The following is a 24,422-nucleotide window of genomic DNA, read 5'->3' on the forward strand; positions in this document are numbered from 1 at the left end:
TAAGAGTCCATTAAAGTTTACATCATAAGCATATAACCTTATTTAGTTATTTTATTATTAGGGTAATCCTTAATTACTCTTTACTAAATTAAATGTTTCTCTTTCTTTAAGGAAAAAATCATCCAAAAGAAAACCGACCGTACTACTTTGCATTCATAAACTTTATACCCCTTATATTTTAATAAAGAATATATGCTAATTACAGCTAATTAATTATTTTTATTAATCTTTATTTTGACCTTCAAAATTAAATATTAAATTATATTTTTACAAGATTTTGTCCATACCATAAGACTGTGACGTCACGGCTCCTCTTTTTCAGCATAAAAGCTCAACACAAATCTCATCTTCTTTCTTCACTTCACTCAAACCCAAAAACCAGATATGGCTTCTCACTTCTTTCTCTTTCTCTCTTTACTCACGCTCTACGCTGCCGGAACCGCCACCGCCACCGCCACGTCCGCCACTCTCGACGTCGCGTCCTCTGTCCAGAAAACTCTCGACCTCCTGAACCCCACTTTACTCCAACAACAATTAGAAAAAACCACACCTGAATCGACATCTTCTTCGTTGTCTTTCACCCTCCACCCTCGATCCTCCATCCACCATACCCACCACCACCACCATGATTACGAATCTCTAACCCTCTCAAGACTCGCTCGCGACACGCACCGAGTCACCTCGCTCACGACGAAGCTCAATTTCGCACTCGCCGGAACCAATAAGTCGGAGTTGAAACCGGTTGTTCAAACTGACTCGATGTTGCAACCGGAGGATTTCTCTACTCCGGTTTCCTCCGGGATATCTCAGGGAAGCGGGGAATACTTTGCTAGAGTCGGATTGGGTACGCCGGTGCAATCGTACTACATGGTTATCGACACCGGAAGTGATATCAATTGGCTTCAATGTCAGCCTTGCTCCGATTGCTACCAGCAAACGGATCCGATTTATAACCCTTCGGCGTCGACTTCTTATGGTACGTTAGCCTGCGGCTCTCGGGAGTGCTCGTCGCTGGAAATCACCGCCTGCCGGAACGATGTTTGTTTGTACCAGGTGTCGTACGGAGACGGGTCGTTCACCGTCGGGGATTTCGTGACGGAGACGGTGACGTTTGGGAAGTCCGGTTCCGTTCCGAAGGTAGCGATGGGTTGCGGTCACGATAACGAAGGATTGTTCGTCGGCGCTGGAGGGCTTCTTGCTCTGGGCGGTGGGCCATTATCTTTACCTTCACAGATCAAAGCGACGTCATTTTCGTACTGTCTTGTTGATCGTGATTCCAAAACCTCCTCCACTCTGGAATTCAATTCCGCCCCACCGGCGAACTCTGTCACCGCGCCGTTGTTACGAAACCCAAGAGTGAAGACTTATTTATACGTCGGAATGACCGGGATAACCGTCGGTGGACGACCCCTTTCCATTCCCCCTTACATTTTCGCCGTCGACGCTACCGGAAGAGGTGGGGTGATCGTCGACTCCGGCACCGCCGTGACTCGGTTGCAGTCTCAAGCCTACAATTCTCTGCGCGACGCCTTCACTCGGCAAGCAAGAAACTTGAAACCCACCGAAGGGTTTTCCCTGTTCGATACATGTTTCGATTTCTCAGAGTTGACGAGAGTGGCGGTGCCGACGGTGGGGTTGACGTTCACCGGAGGTAAAACGCTGCCGTTAAAACCAGAGAATTACCTGATTCCGGTGGATTCACGTGGGAAGTTTTGTCTTGCCTTTGCTCCGACAGATTCATCACTGTCGATCATCGGTAATGTCCAGCAGCAAGGGACACGTGTCGGTTACGACTTGACTAAATCGACCGTCAGTTTTTCGCCCAATAATTGTTAAATTTAAAGGAAAACATTTTATTATGATATGTGTACTTTTTATCATCTTCTACTAAAACTGATAAAAAAATCATATTATTGGATTTCAATGTTTTATCTTTTGTATATTTTTTTATAAATCTATTAATTAATTATAAAGATCCGTTTACTCATCGAAGTTACATTTGATAAAGCATTCTTGGTTGAAGTTTGATTAATGGTATTAAAATTTTCAACAAATATTATATTAGACTCCAATACCAACTCAAGTTAACAAACTAGTTGAAAAAATAGTTTATTGATAAAAGAATTTATAAATTAACAATAGGTGATAAACTGTACATTATAAATTTAATATAACATAAATAAATATAAATATATATAATTAAAAATTAGCCTTTGATATACTTAACTATATATTTAGAATACTTTTCTTTAACAAGCTTTATAAACCTCTTAAAAGTTGTTGGATGTTCGATTTTAGTTTATCAAAAGCCATCTTATAAGTTATAGTTTATAAACAATAATCAATTATTTTTATAATTTTTTCAAACATTAAATTAAAATAAACAAATTTACTTTTATTAACTAAAATATTAAATATTTCTTTTTTAATATTTTAAACTTAATTTTTTTGATCAATTCTAAACTCATGTTGAAAAAAACCGTATAAAGTAATAAATAATAAAATCTTGAGATGATAAATTATGGGTATCCGTGCCTGTATGTTTGTCGTAAGAATTATGGGATATATATATATATATATATATATATATATATATATATTATTTGCAAATATTATAATTTGTTTATTTAATATATATCGGTAAGTGATTATTTGGTTGGGTTGCTCAGAAATGGTATTTACTCTTTGTAGGAACCAATATAAATTTAAGAATAATATTTATGAGTATAGTTGAGTTGTAAGGTGAAAGGTGTTGGAAACATTTAAATCGGTGAATTATGACCTTTTCAAAAGCAAAAAGTACATAATTTTTTTCCTATGCTATGCAAAACGTTATAAGTCAAATAGGGATGCTAAATTATGAAGTTCATGATTAGTTTTTTTATTGATTATGTAAAGACCCTCTCTAGTAATTCATTTAAAATCCATAATAATAGCGATGACAACCTATCTTTACTAAGATGAAAATCCATATTATTAACTCGTTACAGAAGATGTTAGTGTTATAAATTTCTTGATTGGTATGTATAACTACTTATAAAACATAGAAGCCATAAGAACCTACACAACGCTCATCGTGATTTGGGAATTGAAGTTGCCAACTAACACCGATAGTTGATCGAGTTAAATGACAATTAAAAGGGAAATAAAAGGTTTCTTGTAAGTATGGGTGACAAGCGTATTGTGTAGTGTCGTTCAGGTTGTAACTTATGTGGGTCAAGATAACTTGACCCTAGTCTGATCTGTTTAATTATTGTATTGAATAGTGTTAACCGGTTACTTTTATAGTTAGTTCGTGTCTGGTTGACGGATTTAAGGTTTGGACCTTGTAACTATATCATGTAGTGCTAGATTAAAACACTAAGAGGTGGAAAAGAAAAAACAGGAAAATAGGAAAAAGTAGTAGTTGGGGAGGTAGAGGGACTATATTCAAAATAAGTTTAGAAGGAAGTCACATTGATAGAGATGTAGGCGAGTGATTAATCTAAATGATCAATTATTAGCCCGGATGCAAGTAAACCAAGGGCACTCCAAGTTTATTCTCGAAGGAAAAAAGAGAAATTGAGGAAAGTGGCAGAAGTTGGTTAGAGGAGAGAGTGAAGGGTAAAAGGAGAAATCGAGGAAAGTGGTTAAAGTTGGTTAGATGAGAGAAGAATAAATAGGGAGGGAAGATTACATAATAATCGTGTTAGAATATTTTTCCTTCTTTTGCACTAACTCCTAGAGAGGGAGAAGCTCCCTAGGATGTTCTTTTGATTTTTGCAATTACCATTCATGAAATTCAATGTCTTCTTCTCTAAGCTTCTTCTTATTAACTATTTATTATCTCTTTAAGAATGTTTAGTATATCATTGGTCCGACGTGCCCTTGACCTGCCGATTTCTTGTGATTTTGTTACACCATGGAACCACGTTCTCGACAAGCTAGATTTGATCAACATCAAGAAAATATACAACGTTTACTAGCTAATGATGCAAAGATTAAGACTACAATTGAAGCTTTGGATGTAGATCGGGTGGAATCCACTAGGTTTCAAAATTTCATGATGAATTAGATGAAACAACAAGACAAAACCATCGTCATCCACCACCAGTGGGATTTCTGGCGTTGTTGACATATCTTCGTATTCCACGACACCTCAAGGCGGTGGTGCACGACATGAGACTAGTAGTGGTCCAAATTTGTCTTCTTTTACCACTAGCTTCTAAGGGGTTACCTTCGGCAGTGAAAATAATTAAGCTCCTGAGTTTTATGTATTTGATCCTTAGGGTTGGATTTAGAAAACAAACCTCTATTTCAACACTAACGATGCTTCTCTTACACTTTGCATTTGATTAACCCAGTTAAGCATAGTGGATGTCACATAACACTAGTTTGCAGTTGTTACTCAAGTTAATGAATCGATTACGTTGGAACAATTTCAAGTAGAGTTGTGTAACATCTGGAATTTCAGGTATTATATTTATTCATTTTATTTCAAGTTTTGTGGAAGAACTCGGCGAGTTGGTGCGTAGACTCGCCGAGTAGAGACGCGAATCATTATCCGGATGGATGGCTGGACTCGGCGAGTCGCCCCGAGGACTCGACGAGTCCACTCTGTTTAATGAAATCCTAATTCCTAGGGTTTGGGGCCTATTAAGGGGCCTTATGGCCGTCATTTGCGGCTACCAGACCCCAGAGAGAAACCCTAAGTGAGCTAGAGCGATTGTGAGAGGAAAGGAGCCATTTCTTGATCACTTGTTGGTGTTTTTGCAAATAGAAGAGGACCAAGGCAAGATGAGGCTGAAGAGGGTGCTAATCCAGTGATTCCAGGGCTCAGAGACTTCATTTTGAGGTATTCATTCGACCCTTCTTCAGTTTATGGTGTAATTCCTTGAGTTAGGGCTTTTTAGCCCCTTTTAGAGGAAGGTTATTGAGTAATTGGTCCCTTCTCGTGTTGGTGCTGTAGATCTGGACCCAAAGAGGTCCAGAGACCCTTTTCCCTTGAGCTTTATGAGTGTTAATGGGGGTTATGAGCTTTGGATGTCATTTTAGTGGTCATATCTTCAAATAAGGCCTTTAAGCCTTTGCATGAGCACCAAAATGTTAGCTTTACGTGATTATCATGCTTGGGGAGGCCAGATCTATGATTGTATGGGACGGATCTGACCTCAGATGTTGTTTTGAGAGTGTGCATGCCATGAACTCGCCGAGTCCCAAGAACAGACTCGGCGAGTAGTATGAAGGTTGCCCATTAATCATTCAGTGAGTGGACTGCCGAGTTGGGGGATGACTCAGTGAGTCAGAAAGGGATTAGAGGACTGAAGTTCAAGGCTGTACTCGCCGAGTTGTTCTTGAAACTCGGTGAGTTGAGTCGGGGTGGCCCCGTGATTCATGCCTGATGTAACTCGTCGAGTTTAGGGAGGGACTCGACGTGCCAAGCGTGACAAAGAGTTAGGAGTCATGTGTGTACTCGCCGAGTCACCGGAGTGTACTCGGCGAGTTGGGTCAAAGTTTGACCGTTGACTTTTGTTGACTTTTAGGGTTTGGTCAACAATGGAGCCATTGAGTCGAGAGGGGGGTAAAACAGTCTTTTACCCTTCTGAGGGTGATAATAGAGGATCGAGTCTATCCTCGAGTGTTATATTTATGAGGATATTTACTTTGTGTGAATAGGCGGAGGCTAGGCAATACTTCTACCGAGTTAGGGATTTACGAGAGTCTGAGGTGAGTCTTCTCAATATACTTTACCTTGAGTAGGTAATTAGAGTTATGTGAAACAGTGTTGTATGCTATATATGTGTTATGTGTTGCACTGCATTATTCTATGTGATTTATGTTGTGCATGCTACAGAGTTAGAACCGGAAGGTTCACAGAGATAGAACCTGAGGGTTCACAGAGTTGGGTGCACGGACCCACAGAGTTATAGCCTCGAGTGGCTAATATGTGTTATATATGGTATTTTGGGGAACTCCCCAAGCTTCGTGCTTACAGTGTTTTGTGTTATGTGTTTCAGGTACTAGTGAGGATCGCGGGAAGGCGCCGGCCTGATCAGTACACACACGGGATTTTTATGCTATGAGATCTTGGGATTGTTATATGCTATGAATTGAGTTTTAAACAATGATGTTTTTTTTTTTATGAGTAATAAATGAATTATATTTTTATAAAATGCGAAAAATTGTTTTTGAAATTTACGGTGTTACAAGTTGGTATCAGAGCCTTGGTTTGAGGGATTCGAGTACACCTTCGGGCGTATTTGAACTCAAACTGAGGATTTGAGAAATATTTGCAAAAGAGAACCAAGCTTTTGAAAGAGAGTAAAAGATTTTTGGAAAACGCAGAGCAGAGTCGTGTGTACGATCAGTCAGCGCCCGAACGGTGATTTCCCAAGATACCTTTATGTTATATGCTTATGATATTGGTATAATGTATTCTCGTGCTAGAGTGGGCTAGGTACTCCTATTAGGACTAGAGTGGCCTGATTTGTGATGCCTTAGCCTAGGGGGAGGTGAGCTGCTATGAGATGCTTGAGAGTGAGTAGGTAGCAGTGAGGAGCTTATGCGAGATCTGTTAGAGAAAGGATTTTTCATAATAGAGTACTTGGGACTTGGGATCCTAGGAGGAGGACTTGGGTGTATACTGACGCGGTCAGGACGGTAGTATTGGGCCCGTACTACTGAAAACACCGGGACGGTGTACAGTTCAAGTAAGAATCTTCGGGATGCCAGGGATCAAGGAGGGATGAGTTATCAAGTGCGAGTATGCTCGAGTGAGTTTCTAGTATATCGTATGTTGTATTTCAGAGGTAGATCATGGTGAGGACACGTCATGCGCCAGAGAGCAGCGAGACCAGTGATGAGGAGATCCGCCGGATCATCCATGAGGAGGTGGCTGCGGCCATCAGGGCAGAGATACCAGAGATGTTCGGGTCTATCAAGACCACGCTAATTGAGACTTTTGACGAGCGTTATGCCGCTCTTTCTGAGTCTGCTGTTGCAGCGGCCACCGCAGCCATCGCTGCTGCTAGGCCGCAAGGGGGTGACTCGTTGTTGCTCAGGGAGTTCAGCAACACGAAGCCACCAGAGTTTGATGGGACGCAGGATCCGATTGCAGTGATGAGATGGGTATCTGACATTGAGGGGTGTTTCTATACATGCTCGTGCCCGGAGTACTTGAGGGTTCGGTTTGCGCTAAACCAGCTTCGCCTGGGGGCGAAGGATTGGTGGAAGTTCACGACAGCACACTATTCTCCGACAGAGCTTGCTGCGGTGACCTGGGAGAGGTTCACCGCCATGTTTCGTGATGAGTACGTTCCCCCGGTGGAACGGGATCGGTTAGCACAAGAGTTTTTAACCCTCAAGTAGGGTACGGAGTCTGTTACGGTTATTACCAGGATGTTTCATGAGAGGGCGATGTTCTGCCCTGAGCACGTGTCTACTGAGCAGGCACGTATGAGCCGTTATTTGAGTATTTTGAGGAGAGATATTCGGGAGTTCGTGGCGAACTCCTCATACCGGACATTTGCCGAGCTTCAGGAAAATGCCCGGAAAAGGGAGATCGAGTTAGAGACTCAGACTAGGGAGGAGGCGGAGTCTCAGGGGAGGGATCGGCGACCGGCACAGTCCCAGCCGGCAGCCAAGCGGGCCAAGCCCACTCACTGATCCCAGAGCAGGGAGCCAGAAGGGCCGCACTTGTGGAAAGTGCGGCAAGGGTCATGATGGAGTTTGTAGAGCTGGATCTTGCTACAAGTGTGGCAAGGAGGGGCATATAGCCAAGGACTGTGCCAAGGGGTTTGCAGTGTGTTTCCACTACAACCAGATCGGACACCGAAAGGCCAAGTGTCCGCTGCTGTGAGGGTCAGCACAGGGAGCTTCTCAGGGGTCTGCCCCTGCTGCTATTAGAGCTTCGGATAGTCGGCCGGTGAAGACCGAGACGCCGAAGGCTCGGGGGAGAGCCTTCCAGTTGATTACAGAAGAGGTCCGCGCAGCGCCCGATGTCGTGGCTGGTATGTATTCTTTCATGTATTAGTTTTAATGTTTGAGATTTGGTGCTTATATTATGATATGCGTAGGTACTTTTCTTGTGAGTTCTGTACCTGCTTTGGTGTTATTTGACTTGGGTGCGAGTCGATCTTTTATATCGTTGGATTTTAGTCAGCACATCAGTATTAGTCGAGAGGCGTTGAGTCGACCTCTGAGAGTCTCCATCGCTGACGAGAGAGCAGTGTATGCCATAGAGGTGATTCGAGGGTGTGTACTCGAGATCTTCGGTGTAGAGTTTCCTTTTGATTTGGTCCCGATTGCGATGGGAGACGTCTGTGTCATCGTAGGCATGGATTGGTTGAGCAGATTTGGAGCCGTTATCGATTGCGAGCGGCAGCTGGTGACTATACGAGACCCAAGTGGGGGAGTTCTTACGGTGTACGGTGAGGGTACCCGTCCCGATTCGGCGTTTTGTTCGGCTGCTAAAGCAAGACAGAGTCTACAGCAGGGCTGTAGTGGTTTTGTAGCATATGTGATGGATATGCGAGTTGGTGCAGAGAGACCGAGTGCGGTTGAGGAGGTTCCGATAGTGTGGGAATTCCCGGATGTCTTTCCCGAGGAGTTACTGGGTGTGCCTCCCGAGAGGCAGGTTGATTTTCACATTGATTTGATTCCGGGGGCAGCACCTATTGCCAAGGCGCCCTATCGCCTTGCACCTCCAGAGATGCAGGATTTATCCTCGCAGCTTTAGGAGTTGCTGGGGAAGGGGTTTATTCGGCCGAGTAGCTCGCCGTGGGGAGCACCGATCCTTTTTGTGAAGAAAAAGGATGGTTCGCACCGAATGTGCATAGATTATCGATTGCTGAACAAGTTAACAGTCAAGAACCGTTATCCTTTGCCGAGGATCGATGATTTGTTCGATCAGCTGCAGGGAGCATCTTGGTTTTCCTAGATTCATTTGAGATCTGGATATCATTAGATGAGGGTGCGCTAGGTGGATATCCAAAAGACCACGTTCAGGACTCGTTATGGGCATTACGAGTTCGTGGTGATGCCATTCGGGTTCACCAATGCGCCTGAAGCGTTCATGGATCTCATGAACAGGGTATGCAGACCGATGTTGGATCGATCAGTGATTGTGTTCATTGACGACAGTTTGGTGTATTCGAGATCCATGGAGCAGCATAAGGAGCATTTGCGAGAAATCCTCAGTGTGCTGAGATCGGAGAGGCTTTATGCCAAATTCTCCAAGTGCGATTTTTGGTTACGAGAGGTGCAATTCCTTGGTCACCTCGTTAACCAAAAGGGGATCTTGGTCGATCCGGCCAAGATCGAGGCGGTGTTGAGCTGGGAGGTGCCAAAATCTCCTTCCGAGATCAGGAGTTTTCTAGGGTTGGCCGGCTATTATCGGAGGTTCATCAGGGATTTCTCCAAGATTGCTGTTCCTCTCACCAGGTTGACCCGGAAAGGTGTGGTGTTCAGCTGGGGCCCAAAGCAAAAGGCCTCATTTGAGACTCTTCGCCAGAGATTGTGCGAAGCCCCGGTGTTGGCTCTTCCAGAGGGAATGGAGGACTTCGTGGTGTATTGTGACGCATCGATATCTGGGTTGGGCGCGGTGTTGATGCAGAGGGGGCATGTGATCGCGTATGCATCAAGGCAGCTAAAGTCCCACGAGGCATGGTATCCCACCCACGATCTAGAGTTAGGGGTTGTGGTGTTCGCACTAAAGATTTGGAGCCATTACCTGTATGGGGTTTGGTGTACGATATACATGGACCACAAGAGTTTGAAGTATTTGATGGATCAGCCAAACCTGAACATGCGTCAGAGAAGATGGTTGGATCTAGTAAAGGATTATGATTGCGAGATACTGTACCACCCGAGCAAGGCTAATGTGGTAGCCGACGCCCTGAGTCGTAGGGCAGAGAGCGCCCCGATTCGGGATATTTGTATGAGATTGACGGTGATGACTCTGGTGTTGGACACCATCTGAGGGATCAGGCTGAGGCAGTAAGACCGGAGAACCGTAAGAGAGAGCGAGTTATTGGTCAGGTGTCAAAGTTCGTGACCAATAGCAGAGGGCTTATGACCTTCCAAGGTCGGATTTGGGTACCGTTTGTTGGAGGAACGCGTACCATCTTGATGGAGGAGGCGCATAGATCAAGATTCTCGATCCATCCCGGGGCCACTAAGATGTTTCTGGATCTTAAAAGGGAGTATTGGTGGCCCCTATATGAAGAGAGATGTGGCGTGGTTTGTTGAGAGGTGCCTAACCTGTTGTAGGGTTAAGGCCGGACACAGAGACCGCATGGTAAGTTGCAACCACTGGAAGTCCCAGAGTGGAAATGGGAGGAGATATCCATGGATTTTATCACCAAATTGCCGAAAACGGAGAGGGGTGTCGATGCGATTTGGGTGATAGTAGACCGTTTGACAAAGAGTGCTCACTTTCTCGCCATTAGTGAGAGCTCTTCTGTGGAGAAGTTAGCAGAGGTATATGTGAGAGAGGTGGTATCGCGACATGGGGTGCCGATCTCGATTGTGTCAGATCAAGATGTGCGTTTCACTTCCAGATTTTAGAAGAAATTCCATGAGGAGTTGGGTACGACACTACATTGTAGTATCGCATACCACCCATAGACTGACGTTCAGAGCGAGCAGACGATTTAGACGCTCGAGGACATGCTCCGAGCATGTGTGTTGGATTTTGGCGGAAGTTGGGACACGTATTTGCCCTTAGCGGAGTTCTCCTACAATAATAGCCATCATTCGAGCATTGGTATGCCGCCTTTTGAGCTGTTGTATGGAAGGAGGTGTCGGACTCCCATTTGTTGGGGAGAGGTAGGGCAACGAGTGATGGGTAGTACGGAGATTGTACTTCAGACGACAGAGCAGATACAGCAGGTCAGATAGAGATTGTTGACCGCTCAGAGTCGCCAGAAGAGTTATGCAGATATGCGACGATCCGAGCTTGAGTTCCAGGTCGGTGATTATGTTCTCCTGAAGGTATCTCCTTGGAAAGGAGTGATTCGATTCAGGAAGAGGGGCAAGCCAGGGCCCCGGTATATTGGGTCGTTCAGAGTGATCGCGAGGGTGGGCAGGGTAGCGTATCGCTTGGAGCTACCTGCGGAGTTGGAGCGGATTCATAATACCTTCCACGTGTCTCAGTTGAGGAAGTGTATAGCCGACGAGTCGACGGTAGTTCCATTAGAGGATATTCAGGTGGATGCGAGCCTGAACTACGCGGAGAGACCAGTTGCGATTGTGGATCGGAAGATCAAGGTTCTGAGGAACAAGGAGGTGCCTGTGGTGCAGGTTCAGTGGCAACATCGGAGGGGATCCGAGTTGACTTTGGAGCCGGAGCGGGAGATGCGTGAGCAGCATCCGGAGCTATTTCAGGGATGAGACTTCGAAGGCGAAGTTTGATTCAAGTGGGGGAGAATTGTAACATCCGGAATTTCAGGTATTATATTTATTCATTTTATTTCAAGTTTTGTGGAAGAACTCGGCGAGTTGGTGCGTAGACTCGCCGAGTAGAGACGCGAATCATTATCCAGATGGATGGCTAGACTCGGCGAGTCGCCCCGAGGACTCGGCGAGTCCACACTGTTTAATGAAACCCTAATTCCTCGGGTTTGGGGCCTATTTAAGGGGCCTTATGGCTATCATTTGCGGCTACCAGACCCCAGAGAGAAACCCTAAGTGAGCTAGAGCGATTGTGAGAGGAAAGGAGCCATTTCTTGATCACTTGTTGGTGTTTTTGCAAATAGAAGAGGACCAAGGCAAGAGGAGGCTGAAGAGGGTGCTAATCCAGTGATTCCAAGGCTCGGAGGCTTCATTTTGAGGTATTCATTCGACCATTCTTCAGTTTATGGTGTAATTCCTTGAGTTAGGGCTTTTTAGCCCCTTTTAGAGGAAGGTTATTGAGTAATTGGTCCCTTCTCGTGTTGGTGCTGTAGATCTGGACCCAAAGAGATCCAGAGACCCTTTTCCCTTGAGCTTTATGAGTGTTAATGGGGGTTATGAGCTTTGGATGTCATTTTAGTGGTCATATCTTCAAATAAGGCCTTTAAGCCTTTGCATGAGCACCAAGATGTTAGCTTTACGTGATTATCATGCTTGGGGAGGCCAGATCTATGATTATATGGGACGGATCTGACCTCAGAAGTTGTTTTGAGAGTGTGCATGCCATGAACTCGCTGAGTCCCAAGAACAGACTCGACGAGTAGTGTGAAGGTTGCCCATTAATCATTCAATGAGTGGACTGCGGAGTTGGGGGATGACTCAGTGAGTCAGAAAGGGATTAGAGGACTGAAGTTCAAGGCTGTACTCGCCGAGTTGTTCTTGAAACTCGGCGAGTTGAGTCGGGGTAGCCCCGCGATTCATGCCTGATGTAACTCGTCAAGTTTAGGGAGGGACTCGACGTGCCAAGCGTGACAAAGAGTTAGGAGTCATGTGTGTACTCGCCGAGTCACCGGAGTGTACTCAGCGAGTTGGGTCAAAGTTTGACCGTTGACTTTTGTTGACTTTTAGGGTTTGGTCAACAATGGAGCCATTGAGTCGAGAGGGGGGTAAAACAGTCTTTTACCCTTCTGAGGGTGACAATAGAGGATCGAGTCTAGCCTCGAGTGTTATATTTATGAGGATATTTACTTTGTGTGAATAGGCGGAGGCTAGGCAGTACTTCTACCGAGTCAAGGATTTACGAGAGTATGAGGTGAGTCTTCTCAATATACTTTACCTTGAGTAGGTAATTAGAGTTATGTGAAACAGTGTTGTATGCTATATATGTGTTATGTGTTGCACTACATTATTCTATGTGATTTATGTTGTGCATGCTATAGAGTTAGAACCGGAAGGTTCACAGAGATAGAACCTGAGGGTTCACAGAGTTGGGTGCACGGACCCACAGAGTTATAGCCTCGAGTGGCTAATATGTGTTATATATGGTATTTTGGGGAACTCCCCAAGCTTCGTGCTTACAGTGTTTTGTGTTATGTGTTTCAGGTACTAGTGAGGATCGCGGGAAGGCGCCGGCCTGATCAGTACACACAGGATTTTTATGCTATGAGATCTTGGGATTGTTATATGCTATGAATTGAGTTTTAAACAATGATGTTTTTTATGAGTAATAAATGAATTATGTTTTTATAAAATGCGAAAAATTGTTTTGAAATTTACGGTGTTACAAGTTGCTTTAATATTTTGAGTGTGCTTATGTAACACAATCATTCTCTAACATCTAATTTATATAAGAGTTATCAAAAATTTATTTGCAAATGCAAAAACCTACTCAAATTTAAAACTTTTTACATCCCAAGTTAAATCAATTGAGCACAATATAAATATATCTATTTGTATAAAACGAAAAATACAAAAATAGCATCCTACTATTTAAATCTTGATCTTGTGCTCATCTCTTTTGACTCTTTTTCAAATTCGATAAATGTTGGTTGATCATATATTTCATTAAAGTTCTATGATTTAGAGTATCCTTTCCTATTTGATCCCACTGAATTTCATATTTGAATTTGCGATCGGATCTATTCATTAAAAAGAATCGTGTCTTCTCTTCCGGTACCACAGACGCTAATATCCGGATCTGCAAAACATAAATCTCTACTACATCATACCTAGTGTCTGGTGCGTTATTCTCTTATCTTTTATTAACTCTCTTTCTCTTCGTTCATACTCGTTCTCATAATTAGTTTTTCAAATCATGTATTCTTTCTCTAGAAGTTACTCATTTAACCTCTAATAGTGACTTAAACTTGTCTTGTCCATCTTCATGAAGTTACAACTTCATATTCTCATTTTTTTATCATAAATGACCAAATTGCCCTTTTGGTCAATATTTGACTAAAAGTCAAATCTTTCAAAATTTTGTGTTGTTACAACTCTTTCCCCCTTTAAGGGATTTCGTCCTAGAAATCTTTTCTTACTCTCTCGGTCACTTTCTCACTTAATGACCTATTCTCTAAAGCTATTCTCTTATTTAACCTCATAACCCAAAATAACAATCTACTTTCCAATTCTTTGTATTATCAATACAATGGCCAAACTTTCTCAATTTCTTTACTTTGAATACTCTTATGCAATCTTATTGCATGATCAATATCATTTTTTTTTATCTTTTGTCGCACTTTTACTCAACCATATGCATCATTTATCTTTCTCTTTCTTTTTCTCATATGTATGGTCTCAAACCAACATATGTCTTAACCATCTACTCTTTTCTCACTATTCATCATATTCGTACTCTATCTCATCTCGTGTATTATTGTCACCTACTCTTCTCATGTTCCTTTCTCTTTTACTCCTCTTAAATAGATATATCATATATCTCATTATACTCTTCACATAAATTACGTTATAGCAAATCACGTGTTTATCACAACTCATTATCATATTCTCAATATAAGTGCTTTATACTCTTTCACTATAGACATATATGTCAGGGTTAACATTTTAGTTATCAAAATCGCTCTATCTTTGGAAAATCATGTATGGCCTCTTGCAATCAATAGATTTACATCTCATTTTTAATCATTAATCTCATTTCTTTTCAATCTCATTCTTTGAATTATCCTTTGACCATCTCTATTTTCTCCAATTATCATGATCACTCAATATCCTTACTATTACTCTGTATATTGGTCATTTCTTTTGCAATTAGTTGTTTACTCTTGAACATTTTCTCACTCATCATTTGGTACTTAAATCGTAAATCAATCATTTTAACTGGCCATACTCTAGACCTTTCCACACTTAATAAATAAGAATAATTTGTCTCCCCTTTCGGTTCTTGAAACATTCAAATCAACCTTAATTCGATAAATCTCTACAATACTCTCAGTATGGTTACTCTACCCAGATCACTCAGATTTATCACTCAATTTAATTAGGTCAATCACTCAGATCATTATTAATCACTCGAATCACTCAATTAAAACTTTCAAATCAATCACTCGTGTTAATCACTCTGATCAATATCAATCGCTCAATTTAATCACTCGAATCGCTCATATAAAATGGATTGACCTCTGACACCACTTACTCAAATCAGTGACTCAAATTAATCATTTAGATCAATCAGATTAGTTACTCAAATCAATGTCACTCACTCAGTTTAAAAACAAATCACTCAAACAACCAAATCACTTACTCTAATAAATCACTCATATTAGTTTCAAATCGCTTAGATCGATAGCTCTAATTAACATCAATTACTCAAATCACTCTCTCAGATCAGTCACTCAAATCAATATTAATCTCTTAATCAATCATCCAAATCACTTATATTAATTTCTCAAATTAATTTCTAGTGTTAGTTTCTTAAATCAATCGATCAAATCACCCATTTGAATTAGTTATATTAATTGGATAAATTTCTCAAATTAACCACTCAAATAAGTTATTTAGGTCAATTAGATCAATTGCCCAAATTAATGTCACTCACTTCATATAATTTCTTAGATTGACCAGATCAATCACTCAAATTAATCACTTACATCAGTTAGTCAATTCAATCATATTAAATCTTGTAACATCCCAAAATTTAAGGCCAAAAATTTCATTTTTAATATAAGAAAATCTTTAATATCTTTGTTACAGACATTGAAAACATTTCAATTAAAACAAATATTAGAGTCTAATCCCAAAGATCACATAAGGCGAAATAACATGGATGAATGTGTTGCGATCGTCCCGAGCTCTTATTTCTTGGAAACTGAAGATACCTAAAACCAAAACTGTAAACCGTAAGCATGAAGCTTAGTGAGTTCCCTAAATATCACATACCATACATATCAACTGGGCCATACATGCCATACATACTATGAGACATACATATCAAACATATCCATAATCAAGTAAGGTGTTATGTGCCAAGCATAGTCTTGCCATTATGCCACGGGCCGCACGTGGTCTTTCTTGCTAAGCCTGGGGCCACCCCCTCAGTCTTACAGACAAGTGCCAAGAGCCACCTTCTGGTCTTCAATGCAAGAATCACAAAGACAACTAGCATACATACTACTCTAGTTAGCTAATCAACATATAGTGTGCCAGGAGCCACCTCCTGGTCTTTCATACATAATAGAATACTATGTGCTAGGAGCCACCTCCTGGTCTTTCATACATATTGCCTAGGGCTAACCCCCAGGTCTTCCTACCATACATAATAACATATTGTGTGCCAGGAGCCGCCCTCTGGTCTTTCTTGCATAATGCCTAGGGCAAACCCCCGGGTCTTCCTATCATACATAAACTAAATAGGTCGACATTGGTGCCTTAGACGCATACAAACAATGAGGAGACTCACCTCACAAGTTGACTGTAGAACCCTACAAACAACCCTTCACTGCTAGCTGGCGGATCCCCGAACTGCTAGTCTCTCGACTCCCCGACCTACCATTACCCAAAATGACAATTAGCCCAAATTAATAATCCTCCTTAGGATAAAATGACCATTTTACCCCAAGTCTAACTTGGTCCATATCTAAGGCCCAAATCCATAATAAAAAAGGCCCAACACTAGGTAGACTTTGCAAGCCCACTAGTGGCCCACTAATGGCCCAATTAGCTAATTGGGCCCAATTCTTCTAATGGGCCTTACCCTAAGCCCAAACATATTCTTGGCCCAAAACATCTGACTTTCGATGGCCCACTAAGGCCCAAAGACCCAAAGTGCACTGCTTGGCCCAACCCGATGCCCAAAACACACCGAGCCCATAATTGATGAGTACTTGGGGCGTATTCTTCTGTACGCTAAGCGTACTAGTTGAAGGTGGTGTACGTTGCACATACCTGCATGTACGCCCAGCGTACTCCTCTGTTAAGCTACTTTTCTCATTAAGTGCTTAATACTCCATTCAAGAAGCTACAATTACAAATCCAAGTCCTCTTCAATGTCTTAATCCATAAAATTGATTAATTGGTGGCTTGCAACCCACCAAATGAGCCCAAACATTAAACATGACAACAAACTTCCATGAAAAGGGCTAGATTTCATGCATGGTCACAAATGAGCCCTAAAGATTGAAACTTTACTGCATATGGGACTCATATGACACTAAGGGTGGCAACCCGGGACTTAGAAAACGTGTTGAGTCATAAAGGTCCATTCTTGGGACCTAAAAGGTCCAAAAACTCCATTAACACAGATCTAAGCATACTTGAGGAAAGTTTCAGACTTTATACCTCAATATGATCTGAAATGGAACCATAATCTTGGATCTACTACTTCCCCATTGATCCACCACCTTGCTATACTCTTCACTTGCTTGAAAAATGGCTTCACAACACCAACATGCTCTCTAATGGCCTCTAAAGCTCCAAGAACACTCAAGGGAGGGTTAGGGTTTCGTGGTGGCTGTCTAAAGATGACATGGAGGCTGAACCCTCAGGAACATTATTCTTTTTATAATGACAGAACCCTAAAATTAGAGTTTTAGAAAGACTAAGCGTACGTTGGGCGTACGCCTCTCTGCACCCGCGACCATATAACCTTATATGTTGGGCGTAACCCAGCTTAAATTGGGCGTACACAGCTAAACACACTCATGTATTCCTTGGATGCATGGGATGCCTTGTCACAAAACTCCATTAGGAGATAAAACTGACAATAATTTCAAAGTGTCATAACTCCTTTACTCTAAGTCCGTTTCCGACGAACTTTATATCCATGAAAAGGTGGCGAGAAGCCCTACGCTCCTAGCCACACCCCCAAGCCAAAAACCTTCTGGATAAAACATGAGATCCATAAAAGATTGAATCTCCCCTACCATTTGGCTTTTGGGACCACAACCGAGTACTTTCAAAACAGGGTGTTACAACTCTCCCCCAATTAAACTAGATTTCGTCCTCGAAGTCTTCTGCGGATACTTATCTCGGATACTTCTCATGGGACACGGTAGCTACTCCAAAATAGCCTGAACACTGACAAACAATCTTATACAACACCTAACCTTGTCTGCTCTGTCCGATCCCCAGAAGGACTGCTACACTTGACATCTTGAGGGTCCAACCATTACCCTGCGCAACCGATGGTCTTCCAAGGCAACTGTACATAAGTGACACCTTTCCTAACTATGCGAAGGACATATCCTTCGTTGTAACTAAATCTCTAGCCACTCCCAGTGCTGGTCCGTTCGCTGCTACCCACTTGAATACTTTTACTTACTATGACCAGATGCCGAACACCCAACCCAGCGAATGGGTCAGATAATCCTTCAAGTAAGAGATTCATCCCTACAACGGCTAGACTCATACGAGAGCTACGCAACATAGGCAAACCACTTACTCTGAGATTATTTAATCCTGCTGTGAGTGAATTAGCAGCTCTCGGTCAACTAACTGTTACATGCACAAATTCTATTATCACTGCTCCTGCCTGAAGATCCTGATCTCTCTTATCCGCTTTTCGGATGAACCGAGACCTCCCTGGTCCCAACATACCTGTCGACAATCTAGAAATACCAGATTCCACATAATTACCGAACCAAATCATGTTGTGGCCTACCCACATCTTTGTGGGCTACCCTTCCCCGGTTTAACCTATCTGAAAAACTCCATAAGCGAGTCGCACATCTGATACATTATTACTGCCGAATAGGGACCAACGAATGCTACAGGCCATTCCGCAGTCTCACGCTTTCATATTAACTGACCACTAATGAATGCTACGGGCCACCCCGTAGTTTTACTATACCAATGCTACAAGCCACACCGCAGTCTTATAATACCAATACACTACTAACTAACTAACGAGTGCTGCGGGCCACCCCACAGTGTTACCATACCAATGTTACGGGCCACATCGCAGTCTTACAATACCAATGCTATGGGTCACACCACAATCTTACTATACTGATATACGAATGCTACGAGCCATACCGCAGTCTAATAATGTTCCTACTCTATCTGCCAACTGGTGAATGCTACGGGCCACCCCATAGTCTTACAACACTTCTACACTATCTGATAACCAATGCTATGGGCCACCCATAGTCTTGCAACACTTATCATGCTAACTGGCCACTGGTGAATGCTACGACTAACCCACAGTCTTACAACACTTCCCCCCTCCGATTGGCTACTAGTGAATGCTACGACTATCCCGCAGTCTTACAACACTTTCCACGCTGACCGTGGTCTTTCGCTGACTACTAATCTAAACACCCCATAATCGAGCATACAATCACGATCTAGTACCCCAAGTTGTACTCATGTCCTGACTGAAATTCCCAACCTAATTTTTTTGAAACCTGCTATAAGACATCACGAGAATTCGATCTCACTATTGGCAAGTTTTCCGAACTTCCAATTCACACTATCCACAATTCATACAGCCACTTGGGCCGTTTTTCTCCCTAACAAGAATGCGAAACTTATCCCATTTTCAAAACTGCCCCTGCTTCTGAGTACATGATCGTTTCTCCCCCACTTAGCTTCGACTAAGTCTTCACGACACGTGAATATCGGAGGATTTCCATTCCTTCCCCCCTTACACAATAGATACGCTAACTACCAACGCCTAATCTTGATAACGATCCATCACTAGCCCACTCAACCTTAAAGTTGAATTAGCCGATGCTTAGAGCAACTCCTTTAGCCATAGACTGCCTCTCTTGATGCTTCCAAAAGTTATCCCTAGCACAACGACTAAACTTCACCGAATCCTAATGATAGTGGATAACCATCCTGCTGAACCCTGAGCACAAATTTCTCATGATGCTCCTGAACTGATCTCAGTCGTAACCAAGATAACACTGAACCCTTCGAACCAGAAAAGGCAAATGACCTTACACCAGTTACTAATAATTTACGGTATGCAATTGGCATATGAAATTTTCCACAAATACAATCCGAATACAAGCAGGGAGATAACTCATACATACTATTACCCGAGACTGAGGCAAGAACAATCATAATACATATAGAATCGAAAAGGGCAACTGATACATACCTGCAACATTTCCTGCTGTAATTCGGATCTCCCTCGTCTGTCACTGCAAGGCCCTACCCCCACGCCCATCGGTAATCCTCAAAGTAGTCGAGGCAGTCGCACTCCCTGCACCTCCCCTCATCGTCGGGCTGTCGACCTTCTTGTGGCCCACCTTATTGTAGTGAAAACATAATAGGCTTTCCCCTTGTGGGCAGTCCCTGCTGACGTAACCATCCCTGCCACACTTGTAGCATCCTGAACCCATGCAATGACAAACTCCCTCATGCAATTTCTTGTACGTACTGCACTGACTTCGGCCCTACTGACCTACCAATCGCTGGTCTAAAGTCTTGGGTCTCTTCCCGGGACCCTCCAAAGTATACATCTGATCTGACCTTCTCTTCGCAATATGCTCCAAATCAATCACCCTCTCCCGTGCCTTGGCAATCATATAATCCAAGGTCGGGCATGTCGAGTAGCTGACATGCTCCCGAATATCTGCTCTCAACATGTCATGATAGCGGGTCTTCTGCATCTCTACATCTCCCACATACTGAGGCACCAACAAGGCCCTCTCCCAGAAGTGGGCGGTAATCTACGCCATTGTCGCTATCATCTGCCTCATGTTGAGGAACTCCCTGGCCAGCTGCTGAAGCTCCACAGCCGACATGAACTCTGCCGTAAACCAGGGCACAAAGTCTGACCAAGTCATAGCCTCAAGGGCTGAGGCTCCCAAAGAGTCACCAACCAATTCCTACCAATCTCTGGCTCAGTCTCTCAAACATCCTGCAGTGTACCAGACCTTTGACCCCTCAAGGCAGAAGCTAATCAACTGATCAGACTCTATGTATGCAATCCATCTCCTAACAAAAATGGGGTCTTTCACCCCGTAGAAGTCTGGCCCACCTCATCCCATGAAGTCCTTGAAGGAGAGTGTGCGTGTCCCCGTCTGGCTAGATGCCATATTACTCCTGAACGCCCTAAGATGATCCTCCATCAACTAGATAATCCCCTCCTTGATCGAACTGAAAACCACCGGAGTCGCCTCAAGGATGCCTCTCGTGATCTCCGACGCGATAACTCGTGCAGACTCTCATCAACTGGTTCGGATCCCGAACCTGAACCTGATCCCAATCCTGATCCTGATCCTCGTGCTTCGTTTCGTGAAATCATCACCATTATGAAACGAAACACCTAATTGTTAGGGTCATACGTAACCTCAAAAGGTCTCACATACTACAAGTTCCCTGGTTCTATCTCGGCCCTCCTTAACTCGAATACAAATCCTTCGCTTTCAGTAGTACGGGCCCATACAACCTTCCACATCTATCCTTACTTTCCTCAAGGATTGCTTCGACTTCACCAACTCCCTTACTGCCACAACTGCTGTAACATCCTGTTTCAGATTGTCCATGATTAGTTTTAGTGGGCCATGAGCCAGGCATGAGGAGGTATAGGGTTGCAGCGATTTGCTAAAAGCGTAGGGCATCTCATCACCTTTGCGTAGATATGAGGATCTTTGGAACCAAAGTTATATCAAAGAATCTATGGTAGTTTGGAAGATATGGCAAGTTTAGTCCTTATTGTGAAATAGGTGGCAATCGGGTATGTTGGGCGTAAGTATGGGTACGCTTAGCGTACCTATGAGCGTGGGATGGACGCGAGGACCACCTAGTATGTTGGGCGTACCCGAGGGTGTGCTGGGCGTACTAGGCACAGGAGGAAAACCCTAATTCAAGTAGTTTCCCTATTTAAAGAATGAGATGGTCTCATTTCTGGCCACCTTCCCTAGTCAATAAACCTTCTCAAACCTTAATTTATGTTCTTGAGCTTATGTGTGTGGCCATGTGGAGCTTGTATACGTTCTTGTGGGCTCTTTGGAGTTAAGAAAAAGCATGGAAGAGAATGGAGTTGAAGTCTAGACCTTGGATCTGAGCTTTCCTGGGGGCTAGAGCATCATTTAAATGTATAAATCTCAAAGCTTTCCCATTCTTTTTATTTATGCTTAGTATGGTCCATTTTAGGGTTTTTGGTCTCAAAGCTTGAAACTTTGTGAGTTGTTAAACTCCAGATCCCCATTATCCGTCCCTTTGAATGTTTTGATGGAGTAGTTTCATAAAAATGAGATTTTGGAGGTTAGAATCAAGCCATGCATGAGTGGAGAGCTTAATGAGTAAAGAGAATGAGTATTTTGTGTGTTTGTGATCACATCAGCCATGCAAAGGCTTAAAGTCCCTGACTTTATGGAGTAAGGATTGCTAGGAAGTCTAGATCCAAGAGATGAGTTAAGGCCTTAACGGGTTAAGACCAAAAAAAGAAGATCTAGCAAAACTGAGCGTACGCCTGACGTAATTTCAGTACACCCCGCGTACTGGGTTGAGGTCCCCGATCAGTTTCATGCGCGCTTGAGTACGCTAAGCGTACCAAAGGGGTACGCCCCGTGTAACCCCTCTATGGGCTTTTGGGATAGACTTTGTTGTGCGACTTAGATGTTGGGCATGAATCTTTGGGTTTGTGTAATTAAGACTATGAGTAGAGAATATTATCATTAAGCCTTGGGCCCTTGTGTTGGGCTTGTCATGTAGATTGAGGTTTGGGCCTCAGGGAAGCCCATTTATTATTGGGCCTTGGTGGGCCTAATAGGTTTAGGCTGGTAGGTGGTCTATCTTTAGACCTAATAAGTGAGAGGTTGGACTTAGCTCCTAATTGAGATAATTGTTGGGTTGGCACAGAGTTAGAGGCCGATGCGTAGCAGTAATGTCTATAGGAGCTGTTGTTCATCCGAGGTGAGTCTTATCACTATACTTTACCAAGAGTGGTAATTAGAGTTATGTGACAGAGTATCTTGTATGTTATTTATATGAGGTGACACACTGCATTATTTATATGTGATTTGTGCTATGTATGATTCAAAGTTTACAGAGTTAGGACCGGAAGGTCCACAGAGTTAGGACCAGAGGGTCCATAGAGTTATGGGACTAAAGGGTCCCACTAAGACACATTGACTTGAGGGTCATACAGAGTTATAGCCTCGAGCGGCTAATATGTGTTGTATGTGGTATTTTTGGGGAACTCACTAAGCTCCTTGCTTACCGTGTTATGTGTTATGTGTTTCAGGTTCTTATCAAGATCACGAGAAGGCGGCGGCTCGATTGTACACGCAAAGAGAAAAGAGTATTAAATGAGGATCCTGGATTTTGATAATGCTTTGAAAACTTTGTTGAGTATTAAATGGTGTTTATTTAAAATGACATGTGTTTTATGAAATTAAAAATGAAAATTATGGCTTGAAAATTTACGTTGTTACAAGTTGGATAAGAGCCTTGGTTTGAGGGATTCGGATACACCTTCTGGCGTATCTGGACTCAAACTGAGGATTTGAGAAAAGTTTTCAAAAGAAACGATTTTTTCGAAACGAGTAAAAGATTTCAAGAGGAAGCGGAAAATAGCAGTGTGTACAATCAGCCAGCACCCGAACAGTGATTTCCCAAAATACTCTTACGTTATGTGTTATGAGATATTATGAGATATGATGCATGCTATAGTAGGCTAGGTATTCAAATTTAGGACTAGAGTGGCCTGATTTGTGATGCCTTAGCCTAGGAGTTGCTGCTATCTATGATGCACTTTCGAGTATGTACTGAGTGAGAATATCTAGCAGGAATCCTTGTAGAGAGGGATTTGAGTAGAGGAGTAATCTAGGAGAGATACCTAGATGAGCATTTATGGAGCCTATCGAGAGAGTAGCTAGATACCCGAGAGGGGTAGAGTTGCAGAGTTCAGTGATATCCTTTGAGTACGAGTAGAGCAAGTGGAGTTATCACCTAGAGTGGGTTTTACATGTTTATTTAATGCCCAAATGTTGTTTGCTTCATGCTTTGTGGAATTCCCAATGATGGGAGTAATCTACCAAGTGAATGTAACGATATTCAGGAGGTAGATGACTGGAATCAAAAGGAGTTTCTCGGTAGCTGATGGCGGAGAAGTGTGAGAGCCTTGGAAGAGCCTAGGATCTGACCTTAGTCAGATGAGTACGCTGAAAGAGTAGAGCATTTCGCTGGGGAGCGAGCACGCGTGTTGGGATTGGTGATAGAGAAGGCTGAGCAGCTACTTAGGGAATCTGGGATGGTCCGTGTAGAGGGTATGGGTAGATGTGGCAGGTAGTATGGGCCCGTACTACTAAAAGTAGAGGACCCATACCCAATGCAGGGAGTATTCCGTAGGATCTAAGTAGCAGATTGAGAGGTGATGTCATGATTCAATTTCCATGATAAGTAGCAGATCAAGAGGTGACGTCATGGTTCGAGTACCATGAATTAAGGCAGATTAAGAAAAGTAAACATGGTTCGAGTACCATGTTTTGTAGTAGATTAATAGGAGATAACATGGTACGGGTACCATGATTCATAGCAGATCGAGAGGTGGCCACATGGTTTGAGTACCATGACTAGTGACAGTTAGTGCTTCTGGTTTTACCGCTTATTTCGTGGTGATTGTCTAGACTGAGATCAGA

General features: G+C 42.9%; 1 protein-coding gene across 1 annotated transcript; it reads left to right on the top strand.

The window, feature by feature from the left end:
• The first annotated feature begins 342 nt into the window (after positions 1–342).
• LOC111882673 (protein ASPARTIC PROTEASE IN GUARD CELL 1) lies at positions 343–1,924 on the top strand. Its single transcript, XM_023879045.3, has one exon. The coding sequence runs from the start codon at positions 385–387 to the stop codon at positions 1,834–1,836; it is 1,452 nt and encodes a 483-aa protein (XP_023734813.1). The 5' UTR covers positions 343–384; the 3' UTR covers positions 1,837–1,924.
• The last annotated feature ends 22,498 nt before the right edge of the window (positions 1,925–24,422 follow it).

The sequence above is a fragment of the Lactuca sativa genome, chromosome 2 (genome assembly GCF_002870075.4).
Source record: "Lactuca sativa cultivar Salinas chromosome 2, Lsat_Salinas_v11, whole genome shotgun sequence".
NCBI classification, from domain to species: Eukaryota; Viridiplantae; Streptophyta; class Magnoliopsida; order Asterales; family Asteraceae; genus Lactuca; species Lactuca sativa.

Bases quoted from the DNA above. Each gene is read 5' to 3' on its own strand.
- LOC111882673 (XM_023879045.3), top strand. From the start codon at position 385: ATGGCTTCTCACTTCTTTCTCTTTCTCTCTTTACTCACGCTCTACGCT.